Source organism: Esox lucius, chromosome 21, assembly GCF_011004845.1.
Source record: "Esox lucius isolate fEsoLuc1 chromosome 21, fEsoLuc1.pri, whole genome shotgun sequence".
NCBI lineage: Eukaryota > Metazoa > Chordata > Actinopteri > Esociformes > Esocidae > Esox > Esox lucius.
In genome coordinates this window covers 19,792,334-19,820,193 of record NC_047589.1, presented here as the reverse complement: position 1 = coordinate 19,820,193, position 27,860 = coordinate 19,792,334, and the positions used below count along the sequence as shown (strand labels likewise).

At 40.4% G+C, this 27,860-nt stretch overlaps 2 protein-coding genes across 2 annotated transcripts; one reads left to right on the top strand and one right to left on the bottom strand.

Annotated features, from left to right (window-relative positions):
• The first annotated feature begins 2,865 nt into the window (after positions 1 to 2,865).
• On the top strand, positions 2,866 to 7,742 carry LOC105019449 (leukocyte elastase inhibitor-like). Its single transcript, XM_034289357.1, has 7 exons — positions 2,866 to 2,889; positions 3,288 to 3,483; positions 5,494 to 5,634; positions 5,957 to 6,074; positions 6,357 to 6,499; positions 6,677 to 6,844; positions 7,108 to 7,742. Exons 2-7 carry the CDS (start codon positions 3,316 to 3,318, stop codon positions 7,510 to 7,512), a joined length of 1,143 nt encoding a protein of 380 aa, XP_034145248.1. The 5' UTR covers positions 2,866 to 2,889; positions 3,288 to 3,315; the 3' UTR covers positions 7,513 to 7,742.
• Positions 7,743 to 14,735: 6,993 nt separating this feature from the next.
• Positions 14,736 to 27,388, bottom strand: ileu (leukocyte elastase inhibitor). The gene is given in 8 exon segments (NM_001303788.1): positions 14,736 to 15,365; positions 15,656 to 15,823; positions 16,824 to 16,937; positions 16,940 to 16,965; positions 17,243 to 17,360; positions 17,700 to 17,840; positions 19,178 to 19,376; positions 27,316 to 27,388. Coding segments are annotated over 7 exon segments (1,143 nt in total). The 5' UTR covers positions 19,346 to 19,376; positions 27,316 to 27,388; the 3' UTR covers positions 14,736 to 14,957.
• Between the last annotated feature and the right edge of the window lie 472 nt (positions 27,389 to 27,860).

Here is a 27,860-nt window from a genome sequence, read left to right as displayed (position 1 = left end):
CTGGCCTTTCAAAAATATTGAGTGACCGATATAGCCCCTTTCTTTTCAATTACTGCTATGAGCCTTCCATCCATGCAGTCTGTCAGTTTCTTAAACTGTTCATGATCAACATTCGCTCTTGTATTAACTATTATCTGGACTGTGACCCGATCGATCTGTACCATGTTTTTAGATTTTGCTAGGTCTTAATTGCTAGCCATGTTTATTCATAACACTAAATCCAAAAATGTAAGTATTGTTACATTCACATTACATAGATGGTAAAACATTTTGAAAATGTTGATACATTTTGAAAAACACCAAATCTGTGTCCTGAAAATGGTGTTTAATAGCATGTAGGAAAGCTACAATGTAAATAGTATGTTTTTTTGCAGTACTTCCTCTGGTATGTGTCTGCTTCCTGTTGTCTTGCCTCGTCTGACCATAAAAAAAGGATTAGGAATCTGGTTCGCTGGACAGGTAGGTATTACTTTTTTATACATCCATCTTTATTTGAATAGGAAAGTTATGTTACTGCCTATATGTACTACACATTTGTAGGTATGACAAAAGTCCAGTAGTACAAAAATATACAAATTTAGCCAATAATATTTACCAAGCAAACAACATGTAATTCCAAACATTTTAATTAGAATTTAACTAAGAAAAGTTGTTGTTATCCTGAGTGTAAAATCTGAAGTTTTTCATAGTGTTTTTTACTCATTTACCAAGTGGCCAAATAATGTTGAAAATTGGTCATAGTGTTTGAACAGCTGTAAATAGACATATTCATGTTTGTTTACTAAGTGTTATACAAAATACTTCCTAGGTATTTAGGAAATGGTTTTGCTGCCTTCTATGTTTCAGGGTATATGGTTGACCCCAGCGTACTACCTGGAGTTTGAGGGCTACAACACATTTCTTCTTATCTGGCTGGCTGGACTGCTATTCCTGATTATTAACTCATTTATTATGGTGCAAATAATTAGCCATTACAAACCATCGCACACAGTGAAAAGCCTGAAAGCAGAGTGACATCCCAACATGTTATTGAACACAATTCCTTGGATGTAAGGGATCAAATGAAAACATCAGAATAATGGTAGCTAACTTGATGACTTGTTATTACAATGCATTTTCTATATTTAAATGTTGTATATAAAGCTGTAATGTTGAAACTGATAGATCCTATTGTGATATTCCAACAAAGATATTACGTGAAACACTAACATTGTACATTGGCTTTTGGATGTTTCAATTAGATTTAAGTGGTTTGGTTTTTGCAAAATTAATCTGTTCTTATTGTGAAACTCCAATATTGTGAAATTTACAAAGAAAGTTAAACTGCGTCAAACAGGGATGGATTTTATTTGGAAGAGATGAACACATGTCAGAGAAGATGTTGCAATAGAATAATGTAACCATAGAATCACGTGGCTTAGGTTGGTCCAGTGATGTAAGCCCCTTCCTCTGGTACACATGTTGATGGAGCGTGGGTTCCATATTTATTATTATTATTTTAGCACTTCCCCATCTTTTCCACTTTCTCTTTGCTGTCAATAAAGCATGATATGGTGAAAATACATGGTTGGTCAAGATGTCAGTGATCCACAAACAGATGTAACCTGACACATTTGGCATTGAGATTGAATCTTATAGTAGTGAAATATGTCAAATATGGACAAATATGTTATGTGAAGTTCAACACTTACGAAGCACAGTGTATTATTTTAATGGTCTCCATCTCTGAACAAGACCACATTTGATTTCATAAGAGTTTATTAGAAAAATACCCAATGTGCATTGCAAGTGTGTCTTGCAGTAAAGCCATTTAGCGGATGCTTGTGTTCCAAACAAGGTTTCTATGATTACATGACCGAACATTTACATTTTGCCCCTAAATGATTACAGTAAAATGTGCATATTTATGTCCCTCAGCCCTGTTCTCTTAGTAGTTTGACATTATTGTAAGTACCATCTCTATTCTCCAATCAAATGAGTAGCGATGGGGTGACAAAACTTATCCTTGCTGCTCCCCAGTGCTGACAATAAAGTACAAAATGTGTTATTTCCCAGGGCCCTGAAATAATAAGACGGAGGGAATAGAGATCTCTGGGAAAATAATACTGAGGATACCACAATCCCCTGGGGGTTCAGTGTGTTTTTACTGTTTGTAGTTTGCGCAATGAACATGTAGTCACACTACTGGTAGTTAGTCCTTTTGAAATTGTAAAGAAAAGAGCTGACTTCCACTGAACAATGTCACAGGTGTGCCTTTATGCAAATCTTACTGTTATCATTTCACCATCCCCTCTCTGATAATACAAGTACTTGTTGAATTTATATTTGTGTTTGTGGGTTTCTTAATAATTATCAATATTATTTCAGCACCACCCCATCTTTTTCACTTTCTCTCTGCTGTCAAAAAAGCATAATATGGTGAAAATACACTGCTCCAAAAAATGTATGGAACAACTCGAGTTCCAACCTGTGTGAATTTCTTGGGAAACTCATAATGTGACAGTAGTGTATATGGCCCCTACGTGCCTGTATGCACTCATGTCGATGTTGTGGGCATGCTCCTGATGATATGCAGAAAATTAACAACATTCATAAAATAAATTGATTCTGCATGCGATCATTGTTTTCAATGACAAGATTGATCCCTCGCACCCATTAAAGCTCTGCCTTTGACAATGGTGCAGTTTTAGCCCTGTGAAGTTGCAATATTTGTCAGTGGATGAGAATGTGGAAACGATAGTTGACGGGGCAGGGCAGGGCGTGACTCATTTCTGGGTTGTCTTATCTGTAGGTGGTTTGTTATAAGAGGTTCTGTAAACGTACCATAGCTGCCAAGTAGAGACATCGGTCTGAAGATAGTACTACTTGAATTGGACAAACCATTCATTGGTGAGTTGCTGTAAACAACGTAACCTTTTTCAAACTCGGGAAACGTAATTTATAATGTTAACATTTCCTAATGAGTGAGACTGTTAAAATTGATAACGCCACGATTACCTACTTTTTAATTGGTTATTTATTTACTAAGCATACGAGTTTGATTAACTTTTTTGCTGTACCTGGACAACACAAAAAATTTAGCTATGCACTTTGCAGGATATGAATTACAATTTAATATGTACGGTATCTAGATTATTTTAGCTCAATGTTCTAGCTAAATTATATATTCTCTTAATCTATTTCTTTCGACTTAACATAGCAATTGAGTTGCTCAGTGGTTTTCATACAAAATCAATAGAATCCATTCTTTATGTTTGATACTAAATGTATAAACCTTTCTACCAAAGCTCCTTCCTGCATCTCCTACCATTTAAAATGTCATCTGTGTCTGTGGCCAACACCAACTTCTCCCTGGATCTGTTCAAAAAGATCACAGAGAAAAAAAAAACGGGCAATGTCTTCTACTCCCCCCTCAGCATCTCCTCTGCTCTGGCCATGGTGTATCTGGGGGCCAGGGGTAACACCGCGACTCAGATGTCAAAGGTGAGTGTGATTCATTTTCAGTGCTCTCACTTTGCTACAATGTAAAGTAGTGAGTGTACAGCTTGTATATCAGTGTAAATTTGCTGTCCTCTCAAAATAACACAACACACAGTGGTTTAATTTCTAAACCACTGGCAACAAAAGTGAATACACCCCTAAGTGAAAATGTCCAAATTGGGCCCAAAGTGTGAATATTTTGTGTGGCCACCATCATTTTTCAGCATTGCTTCAACCCTCTTGGGCATGGAGTTCACCAGAGCTTCACAGTTTGCCACTGGAGTCCTCTTCCACTTCCACAGATGCTCAATAGGGTTTAGGTCTGGAGACATGCTTGTCCAGTCCATCATCTTTACCCTCAGCTTCTTTAGCGAAGCAGTGGTCGTCTTGAATGTGTGTTTGGGGTCGTTATCATGTTGGAATACTGCCCTGCGGCCCAGTCTCCGAAGGGAGGGGATCATGCTCTGCTTCAGTATGTCACAGTACATGTTGGCATTCATGATTCCCTCAAGGAACTGTAGCTCCCCAGTGCCGGCAGCACTCATGCAGCCCCAGACCATGACACTGCCACCACCATGCTTGACTGTAGGAAAGACACACTTGTCTTTGTACTCCTCACCTGGTTGCCGCCACACACAATTGACACCATCTGAATCAAATACATGTATCTTGGTCTCATCAGACCACAGAACATGGTTCCAGTAATCCATGTCCTTAGTCTGCTTGTCTTCAGCAAACTGTTTGCGGGTTTTCTTGTGCATCATCTTTAGAAGAGGCTTCCTTCTGGGACGACAGCCATGCAGACCAATTTGATGCAGTGTGTGGCAAATGGTCTGAGCACTGATAGACTGATGGTCTGAGCACTGGTAGGATACCCTTTCAACATCTGCAGCAATGCTGGCAGCACTCATATGTTTATTTCCCAAAGACAACCTCTGGATATGACACGGAGCATGTGCACTCAACTTCTTTGGTCGACCAATGGCGAGGCCTGTTCTGAGTGGAACCTGTCTACATAGAGGGGCCTTTTATTGTGGCCAGCCTAAGGCACACCTGTGCAATAATCATGCTGTCTAATCAGCATCTTGATATGCCACACCTGTGAGGTGGATGGATTATCTCGGCAAAGGAGAAGTGCTCAATAACACAGATTTAAACAGATTTGTGAACAATATTAGAGAGAAATAGGCCTTTTGTGTACATTGAGAAAGTCAGATCTTTGAGTTCAGCTCAGGATAAATGGGGCAGAAACAAAAGTGTTTATAATTTTGTCCACTGTACAAAAGCACCAGCTTCCACATGTTTTCCATCTTTCACATGTTTTACTATATATTAGTATAAGTATATAGTAAGAAAGGGGTTTTGATAATGGGTTCAAAAGGTGTTTTCTTCCAGATAACATTTGATGTTGGTGAGGAAGGAAAGTGGGGTGCATTCAATATGTTTTGCAATTTAAAAAACAATTTGTCTAAGAAACTAATAGAAACAAACAACTAAATGGGAATGGATGTATTAAAATATGACCAATAGAAACATTTTGTTGTTGCAAAAAGTTTTTACATTTTTAGTAACCAGATATTTTGCTCTGATAGGGAATGACTACTTTAAGTGGTGTTATGTGGGTCAAGGGTTTCTTCCTTTTGTGGTTTCTTTGTGTTAGAAGATATAAGCAGAATATCAATTTTTACATGTACAGTAAACTATCATATAAATTATGTACCTCTCACATTTGGGTAGTAGAAAAACTAACATGTCTTCTCTCTTTGGTTTCTCCTTTGAAGGACATAAACGTAATATGCTTCATTTCAACCACCAAATGTCAACATTTCTGCAATGTCGTGTTTGAATGTATATGGAGATGAACATGTTTTTTATATGAGAATGTGGGGAATAGAGCCTACAAGCTAAAACAAAAATACTTGGAAAACAAAGGCTTTTTGTTTTGGCTCTTGCTTTGCATGTCTTGAATGCCAGAGGAAGATGTTACAACAACACATCTGGTTTTGTCTGTAGACCCTGCACCTCCACAAAGCCAAGGATGATGTCCATGTTTGCTTCAGCAAACTTATGGGTGAACTGAACAAGAAAGGAGCCCCCTACAAACTGAGTCTAGCAAATCGTCTATACGGAGATCAGTCTTACAAGTTTGTGGAGGTAAATCGCTCTCATTTACACAGTGGGCGAAGTATGAGGGCATCTGAGATTACATCGTTTTGCTCATCATGATTCTGATTCTGAATCAGTTTATTATGGTAAAAGTACTTAATGCTGCATTTTCTGAATATAAACATTTTAGGATACTCTTTGGAACAGGGCCTAATGCAAAAGTCCAAAAATACAGGCATAATCACCATCCTAGAATGTTCTCTGATTTATACTGTACATTTGTAGAATAGACAATATAATATTAGGTTATTGGGGATATTATAGCTAAGATTTTGACTCTTAACAAAAGTGTCCCTGGTTAATGTGACAGACTTTCCTCCACGACACCAAAAAGTACTACAATGCAGAGTTGGAGGCTGTAGACTTCAAGTCCAATGCAGAGACTGTTAGACAGAACATCAACACCTGGGTGGAGAAGCAGACAGCAGGTGACTGACTAGATGCTGGAAAGCTCTAATGTGCACAATAGCATTAACTAAATGTATAAAAACTCAATGTGTTCAGAATATTCTTTACAGACAAGCTTAATACTTAACATTCTGAAATTAAATATAAAAATCAAAGGGACTTATTGAAGAATGACCTATTTTGTTTGTGTACATTTTAAATCCATCACATGTTAATGATGTATTTACTTTGTTTTTTTATGTTGCTAAGTCTTTCTACAATGTTACCATAAATTCCCTCATTTGTGATCATTATATTTGCAGACAAAATCAAGGATCTGTTGCCAAAGGGGATTGTTGATAATTTGACAAGACTGGTCTTGGTTAACGCCATCTACTTCAAGGGCAACTGGGAGAAGAAGTTCAAGGAAACCAGCACCAAAGATGTCCAGTTCAGACTTAACAAGGTTTGTTTTTCAACAAGCTTGACTAGCAGAAACTAGTTCTATGGTCTGTGAAGTAGCTTTTCCTGAATGTGCTTAGTTGGCACTATAAACATCTAGTCATTAAGCAACTCTTCTGGAAAAGCCTGACATTTTCGATTTTTATTAGTGCACTTTTTTTTCTTTACAATTGGGGTGCAGAAGGAGAGTAAGCCAGTAAAAATGATGCACCAGAAGGCCAAGTTCCCCCTGACCTTCATCCCAGAGGCCCACTGTCAGATTCTGGAGTTGCCTTATGCAGGGAAACAACTGAGCATGCTCATCATGCTTCCTAATGACATTGCGGACGGCACCACTGGACTGGAGAAGGTAGGACTCCCTGTTACCCTGTTATTAGCAGGATGGGTTTGTTTTTACTGTATATTTTAATAAATATGCCAGAGACAGAGGCTTATACCACTGGGCCAACCTAAGCCACATAATGTTGTTTTCATTATAGGCTTAGATTTCTCATTACATTGGACCCTTTGCAACAAGTTCCCAGGTTAACAAAGTCAAACAGCCTTTAAGCTGTATTGCTTCATGTTCAGCATTCCAAGTTATACTAAATATCGGTGTCTTGATCCACACAGCTGGAGAAGGAGCTGACCTATGACAACTTTGTGAATTGGACCAAGCCAGACAGGATGTACTTGAAGGAGGTTCAGGTGGGCCTGCCCAAATTCAAGCTGGAGGAGAGCCTGGACATGAAGGAGACACTGGTCAGCATGGGCATGATAGATGCCTTCAACCACTCCAGGTGCGACTTCTCAGGCATTTCACCAAACAACGACCTGGTTCTGTCCAAGGTGGTGCACAAGGCCTTTGTGGAGGTCAATGAGGAGGGTACAGAGGCAGCAGCTGCTACGGCCGACATCGAGGCAATACGCTGTGCCCCGGAAACATCCACGTTCATTGCCGACCACCCCTTCCTCTTCTTCATCCGCCACAACCCCACCCAGAGCGTTCTGTTCTATGGCCGCTACTCTTCCCCTTAGACATTTAGCTACATGCCATGTGGAGGGAGGAGAGGGTGTTGAAATAATGTATTGCAGCAGCAGTAACTATATCTGATGTTAGACCATTTCCTACCCTTGTCTAGCTGTAACAAATTGCCCACGTTGTCGGTTATGCCCCTACCCGTTGTTTTGCCATTTTGTGTTAACATTCATCACACCCAAACATAAATCCCTTTGCTGAGGACTACTTTTAAGCATCAGTATGAAATGTTTTGCCATTTCTCCTGCAATCTACTGGGACAGGAAAAAAACTGTACTTACTATTAAAAGTAGGTTATGGGGAGGGCCAATACTTGTAATTGTAATTGATAAATATATGCATTCAACATGTAACCAAAGAATGTTGTATTAGTGGTGTATTTTGGTTTGAAGAATAAGGGTATCTAATTCTTTTTGTCTTGTGTTTTTCTACTATTCACCTACAACACACTGAAGTGCAATTAGGAATGATACTGTCTTGCAATGTTGGTGGTTTAGTCAACTTAGGAACTATATACAGTAAATAAAGAATATATATGCAAACAAATGTGTGTCTCATATGTACATGGTATCATCTGAATTGCAGTGTGATTTATTAACAAAAATTATAAAATATTTGGTGTGTGATTCACAACAACACCACCCAGCGTGTTAGAGAAACAATGCACCCCTGACTAGAGTGGAAGTGTAGTCCTGTGTCCAGTCTTATTATGAGACATGTACTTTTCACAGTTTACTTTTTTGTACGACTGGGTTTGTTCGGTTTTGGTGTCTATCAGGCCAGAACTACGGTAGTAAAATACACTGATATTGACTATCATGTGTTCACAGACACAGCAAGGTTCATCACGCAGGAATGTTACGTTGATTTACTTTATCAGATAATTTTGATAAGAGATTTGAACGTTAGGCCTTCCTGGTGTTAGTTTTATCCCTACTTTTGAATGGACTGCTTAAAGTCTTGCAATGGCCACTAGTTAAGAATCAATGGGATAACGTTGCGTTACTCCCGCTCACATCTTAATTTAAACAGAATTTGTCTGGAACCATTAGAATTTGCCTCCTATTCCGGGTGTTGATACTTCCTGCAAAGCTACACTTTACCAAACGGTGCTTATAACATAACCTGTGTATTTCTCTATTCATGTAATTTCAGGGCCAGTCTCCATATAACAGATCAACCTACCGCTACACACCTCGGCTAGCATGGATCCTGACCCCTAACATCTATCTGAACCATGTCTTCGGAAATCTTTTGTTCATTACGTGTGACGTGCTCTCGGGTCATGTGATCTACCATATTCTTCGCCAGCGGGGGCTGAGTTGTGAGGCTGCCTGCTCTGTCTGCTCCCAATGGCTCCTCAACCCTTTACCTATGGGGGGTGGATTCTGCCAAATACACAGAGATGCTAGCTACTGATATGGAAAACCAAGCTAGTGAACGCCTACCTAACGATTGTTTCTCTATGCAATTTTACATAGGTTTTCAGATGCCATGTAGGCGGTGGTGTACACGTGAAGACTTGCTCACAACAATGTCATGATGGTGTAGAGACGGCGTTATAGAGGTTGTCAACATTTCTTACGCCACTGTGAGTGATTCACATGAGCAACTTCTGAACGTCGCCGTGTGTGTAGCAAAATAAAGATTTAACATTTCAATCATGGTTTTAACAACATATTTGTAAAATAATTATAAATAATATAAGAATTGTCACACAAATATTTTATATTTCCTCCACTTACATTCCACTCTGATCAGGACGCTTACCATCATGGTGGTTCTCCATGGTGTTTTCTATTTGCTCATAGTTTTCTTTACCTTTACCAGTGCAACATGATCCATGACATCTTTTGGTATTAAAATTAATCAACTGACTCAGCACTTATTGTTGGAGAGATAGCAATGGCTTCCATAAACTGTGCATTGGTACTCTCATAAATGTTCCTTTTCTTAACAGAAACAGAGTTTACTGGAACATTCGGGGTGATAAATGATTAGAAAAAGACACAGAAATGATCAGACAGGGCCATGTCTTTAACAATGACAGAGGAAATATAGAGACCTTTTGAAATAACCAGATCTAGAATGTGGCCATGAGTGTGTGTACGCTCTTTCACATTGTGAGATCAAAAGTGAGATAGAAATTGTCAAGTAGTGCAAAATGTTATTTGACATTATTGTCTGTACTACTATCTATGTGGATGTTAAAGTCCCCTGTAATAATAAACAAGTTATAATCAACTGATTTAACAGAGTGTACTTCAGCAAAATCGTCAATAAAATGTGCAGAATATCGTGGAGGTCTGTAAATAGTTTTAAAAAAAATGTGGGGGTACCCTTCATTGTAAAACAGAGATATTCAAAATAACTAAAATTACCTAGTGTATTTTCTTTGCACTGGAATGTATCTTTGAATAGGGCAGCCACTCCTCCTCCTTTCCTACCATTTCGACATGTATTCATATAGCCGCATTTATCAGGTGCTGTCTCATTAAGAATAATAGCACTTGAATCTTCAGTTAGCCACGTTTCAGTGAGAAACATCAAATCTAGGTTGTAGGATATTATAATGTAATTTACCAAGAATAATTTTTTGGCGAGAGATCTGATATTAAGTAAAGCCAGCTTAATAGATTTAATAGGGATTCCTGGACTAGTAGGTTAACGTGTTATAGTTTAGACAAGTTTACTTTATAAGTTGCATGGGCACGATTCCTTCTATTTCTAATCAACACAAGAATAGAAATACTGGGTCCTAGCTTGTACTCAAAACAATCGGCATTGCAATTTTCACAATAGCAGGGACCCGAAGCACATCACAGAGTATTTTCTGTGCTCTTTGGAAATAAAAGACAAGGTTGTTGATGATGTGGCATTATATTTGAAAAGCTCAAAGCAACACAATACCTGGTAATTAATCCACTATTCTGACAGTTTGAGTGAGTTCTGCATGTTTAACTCACTTGTTAATGAGTACCGCTTGTTCTTTAAAATGTTTTTACCCTTATGTGATTTAATTATTGACATATGCCTCAGACAAATAAACGTGTTCTTCATGAAAAATTTTAATTTGGAAAAACACATGTTTAAAAACACCCATTTTATGATGATTGATGGCAAGTACTCACCAATTAATTGTATAGTCCGACTTTACATTGTGCTGAAATCCCAGAAATGTCATGTCGCTGCAACCTCATTTATTTAACCCATGTGTGCTTTCCGAGTCACACACAGGTGCATCCACTTTATTTTCCTTGTTTTGGCTGTAACCCACAATTAAAATCACATTTCCCACTGTTTAATTATAACCCACCGGTCTGGTTCCCCTTTCCCCCGAGAAACCCAGATATTTGTTGAGTTAAACAATCACAAATTGAAGACTAATTACAGGACTTTGACCAGAGGTTGTAAAAGGGACACTGATGAGCAGAACAGGTACGTTCTCTGGGCCCATACACTACTTTCAGAGTAAGGAACCATCTAACATTAAGAAAAGTTAAATTATCCCTTAAGCAGTCCCTTGGGCATGTTTTATAAAAACTCTCAAACCAACCTGTTTCTAACCTGGAATACACGGTTTCATTAGGGTTAATTCAGACGGATGAACAAACGTTTCACACACAAGGTGGCAGTGTTTTGCAAACTAAACAGACCAACAATTCTTATGGTTTTCTTAATAGACAGCACAGTAGTTGAAGAGAAAATATGAAACACACTTTGGTTATATATACACATTTATTATTGTATATTATTACCTGCATGTATTCAAATTGTTGCTACACTGGCAAAACTGCCTGCATTGCATAAGAACCCTTGTACAGTATTATTTCTAATCTGCACTTTGTTGGATCATCATCATCATAATCTTCCGCTTATCCGGGGCCGGGTCGCGGGGGCAGCAGTCTAAGCAGAGATGCCCAGACTTCCCTCTCCCTAGACACTTCCTCCAGCTCTTCCGGGGGGACACCGAGGCGTTCCCAGGCCAGCCGGGAGACATAGTCCCTCCAGCGTGTCCTAGATCTTCCCCGGGGTCTCCTCCCAGTGGGACGGGACCGGAAAACCTTCCCAGGAAGGCGTTCCGGAGGCATCCGAAACAGATGCCCAAGCCACCTCAGCTGACCCCTCTCGATGTGGAGGAGCAGCGGCTCTACTCTGAGCTCCTCCCGGGTGATCAAGCTTCTCACACTATCTCTAAGGGATCGCCCAGCCACCCTGCGGAGAAAGCTCATTTCAGCTCTTTCTTCACCACGACAGACCGATACATCGACCGCATTACTGCAGAAGCTGCACCGATCCGTCTGTCAATCTCCCGTTCCATCCTTCCCTCACTTGTGAACAAGACCCCTAGATACTTAAACTCCTCCACTTGAGGCAGGCACTTTCCACCAAATTGAAGTGGGCAAGCCACCCTTTTCCGATTGAGGACCATGGCCTCGGATTTGGAGGTGCTGATTCTCATCCCCACTGCTTCACACTCGGCTGCAAACCGTCCAAGTGCATGCTGAAGGTCCTGGTTTGAAGGGGCCAACACGACAACATCATCCGCAAAGAGCAGAGACAAAATCGTGTGGTCCCCAAACCGGACACCCTCCGGCCCCTGGCTTCGCCTAGAAATTCTGTCCATAAAAATTACGAACAGAACCGGCGACAAAGGGCAGCCCTGCCGGAGTCCAACATGCACTGGGAACAAGTCTGACTTACTGCCGGAAATGCGGACCAAGCTCCTGCTTTGGTCGTACAGGGACCTGACAGCCCTTAGCAAAGGACCCAGGACCCCATATTCCCGAAGCACTCTCCACAGGATGCTCCGAGGGACACAGTCGAAAGCCTTCTCCAAATCCACAAAACACATGTGGATTGGTTGGGCAAACTCCCATGAACCCTCCAACACCCCGTAGAGGGTATAGAGCTGGTCCAGTGTTCCTCGGCCCAGACGAAAACCACACTGTTCCTCCTGAATCCGAGATTCTACTATCGGCTGTATTCTCCTCTCCAGAACGCTGGCATAGAGTTTCCCGGGGAGGCTGAGAAGTGTGATCCCCCTATAGATGGAACACACCCTCCGGTCCCCCTTCTTAAAAAGAGGGACCACCACCCCGGTCTGGCATCACAGAGGCACTGTCCCCGACCGCCACGCAATGTTGCACAGGCATGTCAACCAAGACAGCCCCCCAACATCCAGAGACTTGAGTTACTCAGGGCGGATCTCATCCACCCCCGGTGCCTTGCCACCGAGGAGTTTCTTGACTACCTCTGTGACTTCAGCCCGGGTGATGGACGAGTCCACTTCTGAGCCCTGCTTCCTCAATGGATGATGTGACGGCGGGATTGAGGAAATCCTCGAAGTACTCCTTCCACCGCCCGACGACATCCCCAGTTGAGGTCAACAGCTGCCCACCTCTACTGTAAACAGCATTGGTAGGGCACTTTTTCCCTCTCCTGAGGCGCCGGACGGTTTGCCAGAATCTCTTCGAGGCCAGCCGATAGTCCTTCTCCATGGCCTCACCGAACTCCTCCCAGGCCCGAGTTTTTGCCTCCACATCCACCCGGGCTGCAGTCCGCTTGGCCTGCCGGTATCCGTCAGCTGCCTCAGGAGTCCCACAAGCCAACCAGGCCTGATAGGACTCCTTCTTCAGCTTGACGGCATCCCTTACTTCCGGTGTCCACCACCGGGTTCGGGGATTGCCGCTTTGACAGGCACCGGAGACCTTACGGCCACAGCTCCAAGCGGCCGCTTCGACAATGGTGGTGGAGAACATGGTCCACTCGGATTCAATATCTCCAGCCTCCCTCGGGATCCAGTCGAAGCTCTGCCGGAGGTGGGAGTTAAAGATCTCTCTGACAGAAGACTCGGCCAGACGTTCCACGTCCCTAGAACTAGTTTCCGTGTCCAGGGATCGGGCTGTCTAGGCCCCCGCCTTCGACTGCTGCCTGATCCTCTCCACACCGGCCCCACGTCGCTCCTTTGGGCTGAGCCCAGCCGGGCCCCATGGGGAAAGGCCCGGCAACCAGGCGCTCGCGTATGAGCCCCAACCCCGGGCCTGCCTCCAGGGTGGGGCCCCAGCTGCGCCATACTGGTACCCAGTACCTGTTTGCCTAAGGGAGACCCTACCAGGGGCATATAGCCCCAGACAACATACACGTTAAGGTGGCTGTTCATGGAGGGGACTTTGTTGGATGTAGAGTAGAAAGAAATAAGGCAAGATGAGTTACATACTTCATACCAGCAGACCAATAGAATATTGTGCAAACCTAATTTCACCCAAAATCAACAAAATGTTTGGTAATGTTTGATATCAAAGCATATCAATCACACAAATGGGTAGTGCTTGGAAGCTTCCTATAACTGTTAACAGTTAGTGCAAATATTCCAACAATGAGAGATGTGTGGGATTAATCTGCAAGATAATTAGATTTTGGAAGACCTGTCTACCTTTGGATGTTCTCGTAATAGATCTGAATTGTTTAATGCTACCACCAGCCCTCCAAATCAAAAGTGACGTTAATTAGATACTGTATACAGACAGGTATGTAGAAAATTAAGTTATTATTACCTTATTTATTCATTATCTTATTAGAAGAGTTTTGAAGCCTTTATGCCTGATCAATTACACATATATTGAAAGACTTGTCTCTCTCTGTCTCCAACTTATAAGGCCAGTGTCTTGTGTTCCGGGGCAGTGATGAATGGAATGTCAGCTGAGCAGGGCCTTGGCTCCTTTCAGCTGTAAGAGAAACAGGCCTCTGCCTGTGCCATAAAACCGCCATAAGAAACTGTTCTCTAGGAGGAAGCTCTTGAACAGCAGGGGGTTATGATTACTTACATCCTACAGGTGAACAGAGCTCTATTCCTAATTGGGAAGAGCATAGTTAACTTAAGTCCCCATATAGTTACTGTCCAGATTGTTATATCTCAGTCTTTGACTGGGTTGTCTGGGCAACTGACATTCTATGATTTTCTGTGTCTTCTGGAACTATTTCTGCAACCTTGCATTTTAGACTACCTCATAGTAGCTACTATTCCTTGTATGTACATTCTGCAAATGCTAATTCCATCATCAGTACTGTTGGAAGAGGATATAAGCTTGAAACTTGACATGCGTAATCCGCACAATCTGTCAATGTTACTCTGCTGGTCTCTGTACTCATTCTCTGTCAATGTTATGACGGTTGTTCCATGTAATTAAACTTTAAATAATCAACTGTTATACAAACAACTGAGACATTTTTATTTTAATAAATCACAAACATTTTCCATCTTGAAACAGACAGATGAGTGCAACAAGCAAAACATGGAATTAATGTTGGGTTACTATTCATAGTTTACTATAAGTGACCCAGTCATCTAGAAAATGATCTAAGATAATGGATACTATTATTGTTGCTATAATTCATTACTTGAACACCCTCTCCTCCCTCCACATGTCATGTAGCTAAATGTCTAAGGGGAAGAGTAGCGGCCAGAGAAAAGAATGCTCTGGGTGGGGTTGTGGCGGATGAAGAACAAGAAGGGGTGGTCGGCAATGAATGTAGCCCAATTTAGTATTAGACATTGAAATTCGATCTTAGATCCAGTAGCAGCTGCTGCCTCTGTGCCCTCCTCATTGACCTCCACAAAGGCCTTGTGCACCACCTTGGACAGAACCAGGTCGTTGTTGGACAACATGCCTGAGAAGTCACTCTTGGTTTTGTCGAAGGCATCTATCATGCCCATGCTGACCAGCATCTCCCCAAGTTCCAGGTTCTCCTCCAGTTTGAACTTGGGCAGGCCCACTTCAACCTGCTCCACTTTCATTTTGTCAGGCTTGGTCCACTCCACAAAGTTTCTGAAGGTCAGCTGCTTCTCCAGCTAAGTTGAAGAAAACATGGCACAAATATTTAGTCTAATCTGGACAGTTGAACAATAAAGGATTCAGTGTATTGGGGTTTGAACTCTGTTAACCCAAACCGTGATGTATCAGGACTGACTCATTAACAGACATTTCAGTCTGATTTCAGAGCAAGCTAACCCGATAATCATTCCTTTACAAACATCACCATGAAAAGCCAGTACAGATGTTAACTGAATGCCATGCAGTTGACTGTGCACAGTAGACAACGTCCATCCTGTTTATATGTGGGGTTGAAAGGGAGTCCTACCTTCTCCAGTCCAGTGGTGTCGTCCTCAATGTCATTAGGAAGCATGATGAGCATGCTCAGTTGTTTCCCTTCATAGGGCAACTCCAGAATCTGACAGTTGACCTCTGGGATGAAGGTCAGGGGGAAATAGTCCTTCTGGTGCATCATTTTCACTGGCTTACTCTGATTCTGCACCCGAAAAAGTAAAAGATGGTCATATAACTAGTTGTCAACAGTTTCCTTTTGAGAAATGTGTGACTACATGGGATATTCCCTGTTCTGACAGAATGTTACTCTTAATAGTCTCAGAAGTCATTGATGCAGTCAAAACTCAGTGTCTGCTATTCTAGGTTCATCTGTGAGTTTTCCATTTTTTTTTTACAAAGCATAATAAACTATTCAGCAAACCAATACAATGTGGACTCACTTGTAGGCATGACACCAGATGTCACACACTAACAAATCTTTAACAGATTGGAACAAAAAAATATATTTCCCCTCCCTAAATATCTTACACAATCTCTAGGGCGGTGGATGATAAGGCCTGACATTTTTTGATGAGTCTGTTCAGCTTTTCTGCGGTTGGAGGTTATGACCCCCCACCCCCATCTGTATATTTGCAAACTTAAGAGCAAACTTTTGCTGAACTTTTCCAAGGGTCATTAGTATACACCTTCACATACCCTTTTCATACAGTTTTCAATACAACATTTTTTCTAAATAGTTTCCCATTAGAACAAATGTTATCCACTTCAGTACCCATCTATCTAAATATTATATTAATTTACCCTGGTGAAGGAAGGACCATGAAGTACCTCAAAATTAAAACAATGTAAAAATAAATATATCATTACGTGCACAGTATGTATTGCTTAACCTTCCACTCAAGGCAGTTACGTAATTAGTAGTAGTATTAGTAGTGTAATTAGTTCAGTTTAACAGTGTAGTCCATCCTCAGCACATCACCTGTTTTAAATGCATTAAAAGTATTGATATTGTATTATCAATTATGAGTGGTTCAGCGAACATCAGCTCTTATCTTTCAGAGAGTCGTCTAAGGACTCACAATGACTGTTTACTAGTAAAGTACCTAAACATTCATTGCATAAACAAGACACATTCACAAAAAACAGTAGACAGACCATGTCAGGAATACATTCTGTCTTTAAAGTTTGTTGAGAGACAGTACCTTGTTCAGTTTGAACATGGCATCTGTGGTGCTGGTCTGTAAGAATATCCTGTCCCAGTTGCTCTTGAAGTAGATGGTGTTAACCAAGACCAGACTGGTCATTTCATCAACAATCCCTTTGGCAACAGATCCTTGATTTTCTCTACAAAATACAGTGACTACAGTTAAAAGGGAATTGACAGTGAATTAGGAAACATGATATAACAACAAACAAATCAAGAGGACAGATCATGGAAAGCTAATAGATTTAACATCTATCCAGAAAACAATTTTATCAAGATATTCTCAATAGTCAGTTTTACATTTTTATACAACAGTAAGAATATTAAAAATGAAATGTATCAGTGAAAACTTTTAGGAAAACATACAGTAACTGTTTATATATGTAGTTAATGCTCATAAAATAACTAGTTATTCACCTGCGGTCTGCTTCTCCACCCAAGTGTTGATGTTCTGTCTAGCAGTCTCTGCATTGCACATGAAGTCTACAGCCTCCAACTCTGCATTGTAGTGCTTCTTGGTGTCGTGGAGGAAAGTCTGTCATAATAACCAGAGACAATGCTGTCAAAAGGTAATATCTTTCCTTTTCAAACCCTACATACCTAAAGTGTCTACTGTACAGCACAACATGGTGGCAAGCATATTTTGCTGATGACATACTTCATAATTACCATTTTATTTTATTTTCTATGTTTAAGTTCATTAGGGTCAATTCAAGTTCCTGTTGAGCAAAGTTGATGTCCCAGATGTCCACTTACTCCACCCACTCTGTAAAGAAAATGGGCCTAATCCTAATTCACTAATTGATTATCAGAATCATGTTGAGAAAAACAACATACTCATATTCAACTTATGGTGTAAATGAGAGGGCTTTACCTCAAAATACTGGTGAGACTGTTCTCCGTACAGGCGATTGGCTGTTATCAGCTTGTACATAGATTCTTCCTTGTTCAGTTCACTCATGAGCTTGCTGAAGCCTTCATGGACTTTTATGTTATCTTTATCGAAATGCAGGACCTACGGACAAAACCAGATGACATTTATACTAAAAGTAACCTTCCTTTGGAATTCATGACATGCTAACCAAAGATATAAAGAATATAAAGCTGTTCTACTATCTATCATGCTAACCTATTCAAAACACAATTCCTATGTTTTCAGTAAAGGTGTCAAGGAGAATATTCATCCAAACAGCATTTCGACATTCAACGTAATTAGAAGTGGCCCCATGTTTTAATATACAGTGGACTTATACTGTACAGCTAAACTACTTCTATTACACTACAGTATACAATTAGTAGTAGGTACTGTACCTGCTCAACAGTGTTTGTCGATATAGATGCATGATAATGTAATTCATAAAATATACAAGAGAGCATATAATACAAGAATAACCACAGTAACAATAACAGCCCAGCGTCTGGTGATGTCCATGCATTCCAGACTTCAAGAAGTCATTGCCTGCAAATGATTCTTGACAAAATATAAAAAATTAACTTTATATTTATGATTGTGTTAATTTGTCCAATTACATTTGAGCCCCTGAAATAAGGGAACTGAGTATGAAATTTCTTGCAATTTCTAAATGTTTCATATGATATTTTTGTTCCACCCTTTCAGTTTAAGCTGAAAGTCTGCACTTCAGGTGCATCTCGGTTATTTCATTACAATCCATTGTGGTGGCGAACAGAGCCAAAATTAGGAAAATTTTATCAGTGTCCAAATATTTCCAGACCTAATTGTAGTTCTGATTAGAGTAATGAGTTGACTGTTTTGATGAATCGGATAATCGGTCAATTATTATTGTGATTTATTGATTTAAAATGATCTAGCAGAGGATTAAATGCTAGCGTATAATTAAATTTGTGTTTTTTCTTATCTTGCATGTTCTCTTAAAAACAACTTGACTGTATTAATACAACAAAGAAAGCATGTGCAAACAATTTTGTTTCATAAGGTGCGAATAGCAACAGATGTTTTAAGCCATTTTACTCTTAAAAGGGACATATGGCCATATGCAATATTTTTTATGTTCTACTAACATACATACAAGCAAAATTACCAGAATACATTTGCAGTTATTGTTTCAAATATTTTTTTCTTATAGAATTGTTTGTAGAGTGCCTGAGATATTGCCCATTTAAACATATTGGTCCGTTTATCCGTTCACATTGATGTGTAGTCTCCTCATCATACATGCTTTAGAGCAAGGGTACTCAACTTTAGAAACAGGATTCTATGTTTTATGTTCACAGTTAAAAGATCAGCATACTGCTAAGTATTTTTGGATATGAAAGATACTCCTGTTTGACTATGTTGTTTCAATCAGACCCCCAAGAAAGTATCACACTCACCTCTGACATCTGAGTCGCGGTGTTACCCCTGGCCCCCAGAGACACCATGGCCAGAGCAGAGGAGATGCTGAGGGGGGAGTAGGAGACATTGCCCGTTTTGTTTTTCTCTGTGATCTTCTTGAACAGATCCAGGGAGAAGCTGGTGTTGGCCAAAGACACTGACGCCATTTTCAATGGTAGGAAATGCAGGCAGGCAGAGCTTCGGAAAGAAAGTTTAAGTTGTTGAGTGTCAATGGTTCTACCATAACGAACAGATTCTACAACTTCAGTGTATGAACCACTGAGCTAATATTGCATGATCCAGCTACTGCAGTGCTGGGTCGAAAGAAAAAGCTAAGAATATAGAATGTAGGTAGAACATTGAGCTATGACGTAGTCTAGTCCATGTACACTATGTATGTATGTATGCATGCATGTATGATCTGTAATATTTTATGTAGGGTATTGTGATGTCCAGGTACTGTAAAGCAAATATAACAACCTATGTTTTGTTAAATCACTAAACATTTTTATAGAACCAGCTTATTGAAACCTCATCGGAAAGCAGTCACCTGTTGGCATGGATAAGTCAATGAAGTTGGCCTGACTACATGAAATTATGGACACTTTAAATGACAGGTATATACTAGTATGCATTTTTGCAGCTATGGGAGTGACTAGCAAGAAGACAGCATCTCCCAAATACAACACCTACCCCTTATTGCCTAAGCGCGATCTGAGGGGGACTAGATAAGAGGTCCCGGTTTGCCAGGGACTGTCCCGGTTTCAAGCTGGGTGTCCCGGGTCCCGACAATAACCTTTAAAAATAACACTAAAATGTCCTGGTTTCCGACATTCACCACCAAATTGTCCCGATTTTCACCACAATAATAATAACAACAATACAGTAATGCTTCCACATACGAGTCGGAGCCAAACATGCGTGACCAACCGCATATGCGCATACATGTGCGCGTGCATTAACGTGCAGCTACACAAATTAGCGTCATGCTGGCAACATTAGAGATTCCGTAGCAACAATAAGACTTTGCCTTCAAAATAGAGGTCCGCGGTAAAACGCGATTTTAATAATATTAAATGTATCGATTTTGACACTTTGCTTAGTGTATATTGTAAAAATGTACTCTAGGAAATGTTCAGGAGACTCTATAGAATAATTATATGCAAAGAAATCAAGGGGCACTATGTATTTGCAATTGTTGCTGGCATTTTACTCCACCCATCCTAGATCCTATTGGCCACAATGTAACTCAATGGATATTAAATATATATTGCCCTATAGAAAAAAACCTGTTCTGTACACCGCAGTGAATGTATTGTAGGAAATGTTCAGGAGACTCCATAGAATGATTATATGCAAAGAAATCAAGGGGCACTGTGTATTTGCATTTGTTGCTGGCATTTTACTGCGCTCATCCCATTGGCCACAATGCAACTCAATGCACATGAATTACATATTGGCCTATAAAAAAAAAAACTATTCTACACGCCGCAGTGAATGTATTGTAGGAAATGTTCAGGAGACTCTATAGAATGATTATATGCAAAGAAATCAAGAGGCACTCTGTATTTGCAATTGTTGCTGGTGTTTTACTCCGCCCACCCCATTGGCCACAATGCAACTCAATGGATATGAAATACATATTGGCCTATAAAAAAAAAAAAACTATTCTACACGCCGCGGTGAATGTATTGTAGGAAATGTCAAGGAAGGTGGATAGAGTAATTATATGCAAAGAAATCTAGGGGCACTCTGTATTTGCAATTGTTGCTGGTGTTTTACTCCGCCCATTCCATTGGCCACATTCCAAATAGCTGAATAGCCTTTAGATCCATTATTCCTTTTGTTAATGGAGGTGATTATCACCACTTGGTGATTACCTAAAAATTCAGCCAACGATCTAATGTTGTTGTCAACGACATATATTAACTGGTCATTAGCCTGTTGTACCACCTTTAGAGATGTAGGTGAGTCCAAAAGACCATTTACAGTTTTATACCTTTTAGATTAGCAAAATAATTATTACAACAGAGTCAAATCATAACCAATATCCAACTATTACGTACTAGAATAAGTCAACTTATTAGAAGGATATATGTTATTGCAACTACATTCCAGCCTTAGCTTAATTTGTAAAAAGAATATGCATTTGTCCTTATACTGAAAGATACATGTTTTAATTGAGACGTATGAAGGCTTGCATAGCACAGTGAGGAAAAAAAAATATTTCATCCCCTGCTGATTTTGTACAAAAGACACCTGTCCACGGAAGCAATCAATCAATCAGATTCCAAACTCTCCACCATGGCCAAGACCAAAGAGCTGTCCAAGGATGTCAGGGACAAGATTGTAGACCTACACAAGGCTGGAATGGGCTACAAGACCATCACCAAGCAGCTTGGTGGGGAAGGTGACAACAGTTGGTGCGATTATTTGCAAATGGAAGAAACACAAAAGAACTGTCAATCTCCATCAGTCTAGGCCTCCATGCAAGATCACACCTCGTGGAGTTGCAATGATCAGGAGAACAGTGAGGAATCAGCCCAGAACTACACGGGAGGATCTTGTCAATGATCTCAAGGCAGCTGGGACCATTCACCAAGAAAACAATTGGTAACACACTACGCCGTGTAGAATTGAAATCCTGCAGCGACCCCAAGGTCCCCCTGCTCAAGAAAGCATATGTACAGGTCTGTCTGAAGTGTGCTATTGAACATCTGAATGATTCAGAGGAGAACTGGGTGAAAGTGTTGTGGTCAGATGAGACCAAAATCGAGCTCTTTGGCATCAACTCAACTTGCCGTGTTTGGAGGAGGAGGAATGTTGCCTATGACCACAAAACACCATCCCCATCAACAAACATGGAGGTGGAAACCTTATGTTTTGGGGGGGGGGTTTCTGCTAAGGGGACAGGACAACTTCACTGCATCAAAGGGACAATGGATGGGGCCATGTACCGTCAAATCATGGGTGAGAACCTCTCTCAGCCAGGGCATTGAAAATGGGTCTTGGCTAGGTATTCCAGCCTGACATTTCCCCAAAACACATGGCCAAGGCAACAAAGGAGTGGCTCAAGAAGAAGCACATTAAGGTCCTCGAGTGACCTAGCCAGTCTCCAGACCTTAATCCCATAGAAAATCTGTGAAAGGAGCTGAAGGTTTGAGTTGCCAAATGTCAGCCTCGAAACCTTAATGACTTGGAGAAGATCTGCAAAGAGGAGTTTGAACCCCAGCACAACGAGGTCTAGTTGTATCGATTACCTGTATTTCCTTAAACAAAGTGTCCTTGATCAGGGTAGCCATAATTGGCGTCCCAAAATCATTGCTCAAATGAATCTTTTTAGCCACTGCTCATAGGGCCTGGAAGGCCCTGGACATCTCCAATCCATAAGTCATATCCAGATCCCATGCTTGGGTTTCATACTCCAGGGCCAGCAGTTCTTGGTAATTGCCTGGGAGATGGATGGGCTGGCTTCAAGGTTGTTACCAGGAATGATCAGACATACTATGACTGGGACGAGGCCTCTGGGTAACACCTCCCCACAAACATCTGCCATCAGATGTGAAAATCTTGCTCCAGGAGTGGACATGAAGCCAGAAGCCATGGTAGATCGACCAGTGGAATCAATCTGATTTGGCATGGGGACAATGTTATCCACTAAGGCACGGAGATGAGAATTACCAATGACCAGGACAAATTTTAAGGAAGGAAAGTTAGAGATTTATCCCAATAATTACGTTTTTTTTAAATATATATATATGTACACATCCTAAAACCTTCATAGTAAATTCTGAATGTGGGCTGTTAGGTTTTATCTAAATACAACTAATATGGGGCATTACAACTCCAAACTTACATCAAACAACATGCAATATAAAAGATGATGTACTAAATGATAAAAGGATAGGGTACACAGTACATACAGTTAATCAAACCAGTTACACAACTTTCTACCCAAGTTGATCTCCTTCCGTCTTGGCTGTCTTAGAGTTTATGATGCTTAGGATGGCCATTGTATTACGAATGTGGCCAATTCTTTGCAGTCATGACATTCCTGTCATGACTGAAAAGTCAATATTATTTCCGGCTGAGACAAATATATTACAGGACTGCAAAATGTTGGTCCTGGAAGGGCAAAACACTTTTCTGTTTTGTTTCTTAGAGGAAGTTAGCACTCAGACCAACTCAACTGTACTCAGATGGTATCCCCGGTCAAAATAAGTCAGTAATGTGAGAATGAAGACCTGGGTTTTGGCCCTACGCGACCAACATTCAGGGCAGACATATGCTATAAATTTGTTAACATAGAGATGTCCATGGTGATTTAAAGACCTCTCTGGGAATTTTGCTATGAATACTTTTTATTGTAATACGTTTTATTGTAAATAATCTAAATAAGCCAATAAGGAGAAGCTGTGTGTATTGATTTTCTGTCTCTACATTTGGCTATAAAAATCATTCAATCAATCAGAATTTTGCTCAGGCAAATGAAATTAACAACATATGCATACCAACATGAATCAAACAGCAAAACCAACAAATTGAGAAGAAATTGCCATCCTGATGAAGAAACAAAGCCTCTTAAAAAAATGTAACAGTGATTCAGTACAAATGTAAGCTGATCCAAGCAGAGACCAAACAGGGACTGTCTGCAAATGGGGTTGGTCCTACTAAAATGGTTACATATTACAGGCCTATCAAATGAGAGATTTGTGAACGAGATGCTACCTGGCAACTGAAAGGACGATTGGGATAACTATAGCACAAGTTCATTTTATAGTTGCTGGACAACACAGACTTTCAACTCCCTCCAAAGATTTTCTATGGGGTTGAGATCTGGTGACTGGCTAGGCCACTCCAGGACCTTGAAATGCTTCTTACGAAACCACTCCTTCATTGCCCGGGCGGTGTGTTTGGGATCATTGTCATGCTGAAAGACCCAGCCATGTTTCATCTTCAATGCCCTTGCTGATGGAAGGAGGTTTTCACTCAAAATCTCACGATACATGGCCCCATTCATTCTTTCCTTTACACGGATCAGTCGTCCTGGTCCCTTTGCAGAAAAACAGCCCCAAAGCATGAGGTTTCCACCCCCATGCTTCACAGTAGGTATGGTGTTCTTTGGATGCAACTAAGCATTCTTTCTCCTCCAAACACGAGTAGAGTTTTTACCAAAAAGTTATATTTTGGTTTCATCTGACCATATGACATTCTCCCAAACCTCTTCTGGATCATCCACATGCTCTCTAGCAAACCTCAGACGGGCCTGGACATGTACTGGCTTAAGCAGGGGGACACATCTGGCACTGCAAGATTTGAGTCCCTGGCGGCGTAGTGTGTTGCTGATGGTTGCCTTTGTTATTTGGTCCCAGCTCTCTGAAGGTCATTCACTAGGTCCCCCCATGTGGTTCTGGGATTTTTGCTCACCGTTCTTGTGATAATTTTGACCCCACAGGGTGAAATCTTGCGTGGAGCCCCGGATCGAGGGAGATTATCAGTGGTCTTGTATGTCTTCCATTTTCTTATAATTGCTCCCACAGTTGATTTCCTCACACCAAGCTGCTTACCTATTGCAGATTCAGTCTTCCCAGTCTGGTGCAGGTCTACAATTTTGTTTCTGGTGTCCTTTGAACGCTCTTTGGTCTTGGCCATAGTGGAGTTTGGAGTGTGACTGTTTGAGGTTGTGGACAGGTGTCTTTTATACTGATAAGTTCAAACAGGTGCCATTAATACAGGTAACGAGTGGAGGACAGAGAAGCCTCTTAAAGAAGAAGTTACAGGTCTGTGAGAGCCAGAAATCTTGCTTGTTTGTAGGAGACCAAAAACATTTTACAGAGGAATTTACCAATAATTTCATTAAAAATCCTACAATGTGATTTTCTGGATTTCTTTTTCTCATTCTGTCTCTCATAGTTGAAGTATACCTATGATGAAAATTACAGGCCTTTCTCATCTTTTTAAGTGGGAAGACTTGCACAATTGGTGGCTGACTAAATACTTTTTTGCCCCACTGTAATTACATGTTGGTGATTTCAGTAGTAAAAACATTTGGTACTGTTCTGATGGAGCTAAAAACTGTAACAAAAATTTCTTACAGAGAAAGTATGCAAACATAACCTTTCTTTTCAGTATCACATTCACACATTAAACATTAATGTTATATTATTAATGATAAAATCCAACATCTACATCTCTAAAGGTGATACAGTAGGCTAATTGTCAGTTAATATAAGTAATTGACAACTACATTAGATCTTTGGCTGAATTGTTAAGTAATCACCAAGTGGTGATAATCACCTCCATTAACAAAAGGAATAATGGAACTAAAGGCTATTCAGCAATTTGGAATGTGGCCAAAGGGGTGGACGGAGTAAAACACCAAAAACCATTGCAAATACAGAGTGCCCCTTGATTTCTTTGCATATAATTACTCCATCCACCTTCCTTGACATTTCCTACAATACATTCACCGCAGCGTGTAGAATAGTTTTTTTTTTATAGGCCAATATGTATTTCATATCCATTGAGTTGCATTGTGGCCAATGGGGTGGGCGGAGTAAAACACCAGCAACAATTGCAAATACAGAGTGCCCCTTGATTTCTTTGCATATAATTACTCTATCCACCTTCCTTGACATTTCCTACAATACATTCACCGCGGCGTGGAGAATAGTTTTTTTTTTATAGGCCAATATGTATTTCATATCCATTGAGTTGCATTGTGGCCAATGGGGTGGGCGGTGTAAAACACCAGCAACAATTGCAAATACAGAGTGCCCCTTGATTTCTTTGCATATAATCATTCTATAGAGTCTCCTGAACATTTCCTACAATACATTCACCGTGGCGTGTAGAATTATTTTTTTTAATAGGCCAATATGTATTTCATATCCATTGAGTTACATTGTGGCCAATAGAATCTAGGATGGGTGGAGTAAAATGCCAGCAACAATTGCAAATACATAGTGCCCCTTGATTTCTTTGCATATAATTATTCTATAGAGTCTCCTGAACATTTCCTAGAGTACATTTTTACAATATACACTAAGCAAAGTGTCAAAATAGATACATTTAATATTATTAAAATCGCGTTTTACCGCGGACTTCTATTTTGAAGGCAAAATCCGAAAACCGGAAGTCTTATTGTTGCTACGGAATCTCTAATGTTGCCAGCATGACGCTAATACAAGACGCAGATCCCGGTTCGGGGTTTTGAAAATGTGGTCACCCTAGCCTAGATATACGGCTACTACCATATTGATAAAAACCCAGTGGCGTTGTTAGCCCTATAGGCGTCCGGGGCTATAGCCTCGAATCTCAAATGGAACAAAAATAATAATAAAAAAATAGCCCCTGATCTATTCATTTATAATTCCGATCGCGCATTTTGACAATGTGGACGTGTAGCCCGCTAGCATGTACATTCAAAACCCTGTCATTTCTGTCCCGGGAGGGAGAGAGGGAGGGTGGGCTAAGCCCCGAATGTATTGTAATCCTATAGCGACGCCTCAGATAAAACCTATCCAAGGGTTGTTTCTGAACAGGGCCAAGTTATTAGACAAGCTGTAAACGATCTAGCTCTTATAAAGTCATTGGTATTGGACTGGCAAACAAAGGTAGAGAGGGAGAAACAGAGATGGATACAAAACAATCACTGAGCGAACAGCGTCCCCTCCACTAGGCCAAATAGTTAAAATCCTCCTGGATGATTTAAATCATGACAACTTTCATATGATCCTTTACACCCTTGTCAGACTGCGCCATTCCCTCACATGCCCATTATCTTTCCATCAAAAGTTTAAAGGGAAACGCAAACAAACCCTCTGGTGCTGATGAAAAAATGAAAGCTGAAGAGTGACAGCCTTGTGCCTGAATGGCACTACTGGGGAAAAATGTCAAAATGTTGTGAGTAATTAACAGTTTTTCGACGCAATTCTCAAATACTTCAGAAAGCTTCTATTGCCTATCCAGTTTAAGGTCTAGTTTTTTTTCCAATGCATTACAGTCGAGGAAGAAAAACATCAACCATCATGGATACATTGTCAGTGTGAATCCATACTATTTAACAAGGTGTATCTTATTTGTTAAACCAAATGTAAATCCTGAACAATGAAGTTTAAAGAGGGTGAATACTTACGAAATAACTTTATTTTAGTTCTAACGAATACACACCTCGCCTTCCCAAAACTCAAAGACGATCGCTCCGCCCCTGTGTGTGCGGTATGGTAAAAGATACTTTCCTGTTCATCCTAGCGAAATACAGCGCTAATGTGTGGGTAGGAGGAAACTTAATCGGCAGATGGGTCGGTTTCTGCACAATGGGCTATTTTTTGTGGAGTATGCAGGTTTAGCTGTTCACTGTAAAAATCTGGCAACCTTGCAAACAGGATATGCTTCTAGCAGCAGGATAAGATTCGTTTTTATTAAATAAAAGACAATTGAAATGCATTGCAATGTGTTTAATTCGGTAAAATTGTGAAGCAAGTTATGTTTTTCTTAAAGCAAAAGCATGTTTAGAAACAAATATATTTTATATACATTAAAAGAATTAAGAAGAATATTATAATCTAGTGAGTAATTCTAGAATGCCATGTTCTACGGCATTTTTTTTTTGCATAGGCCAGTCTTGCGCTGGAGCCAATGGAGTGGGTGCATGGCTAAGAAAGTACTGCTGGCTATACC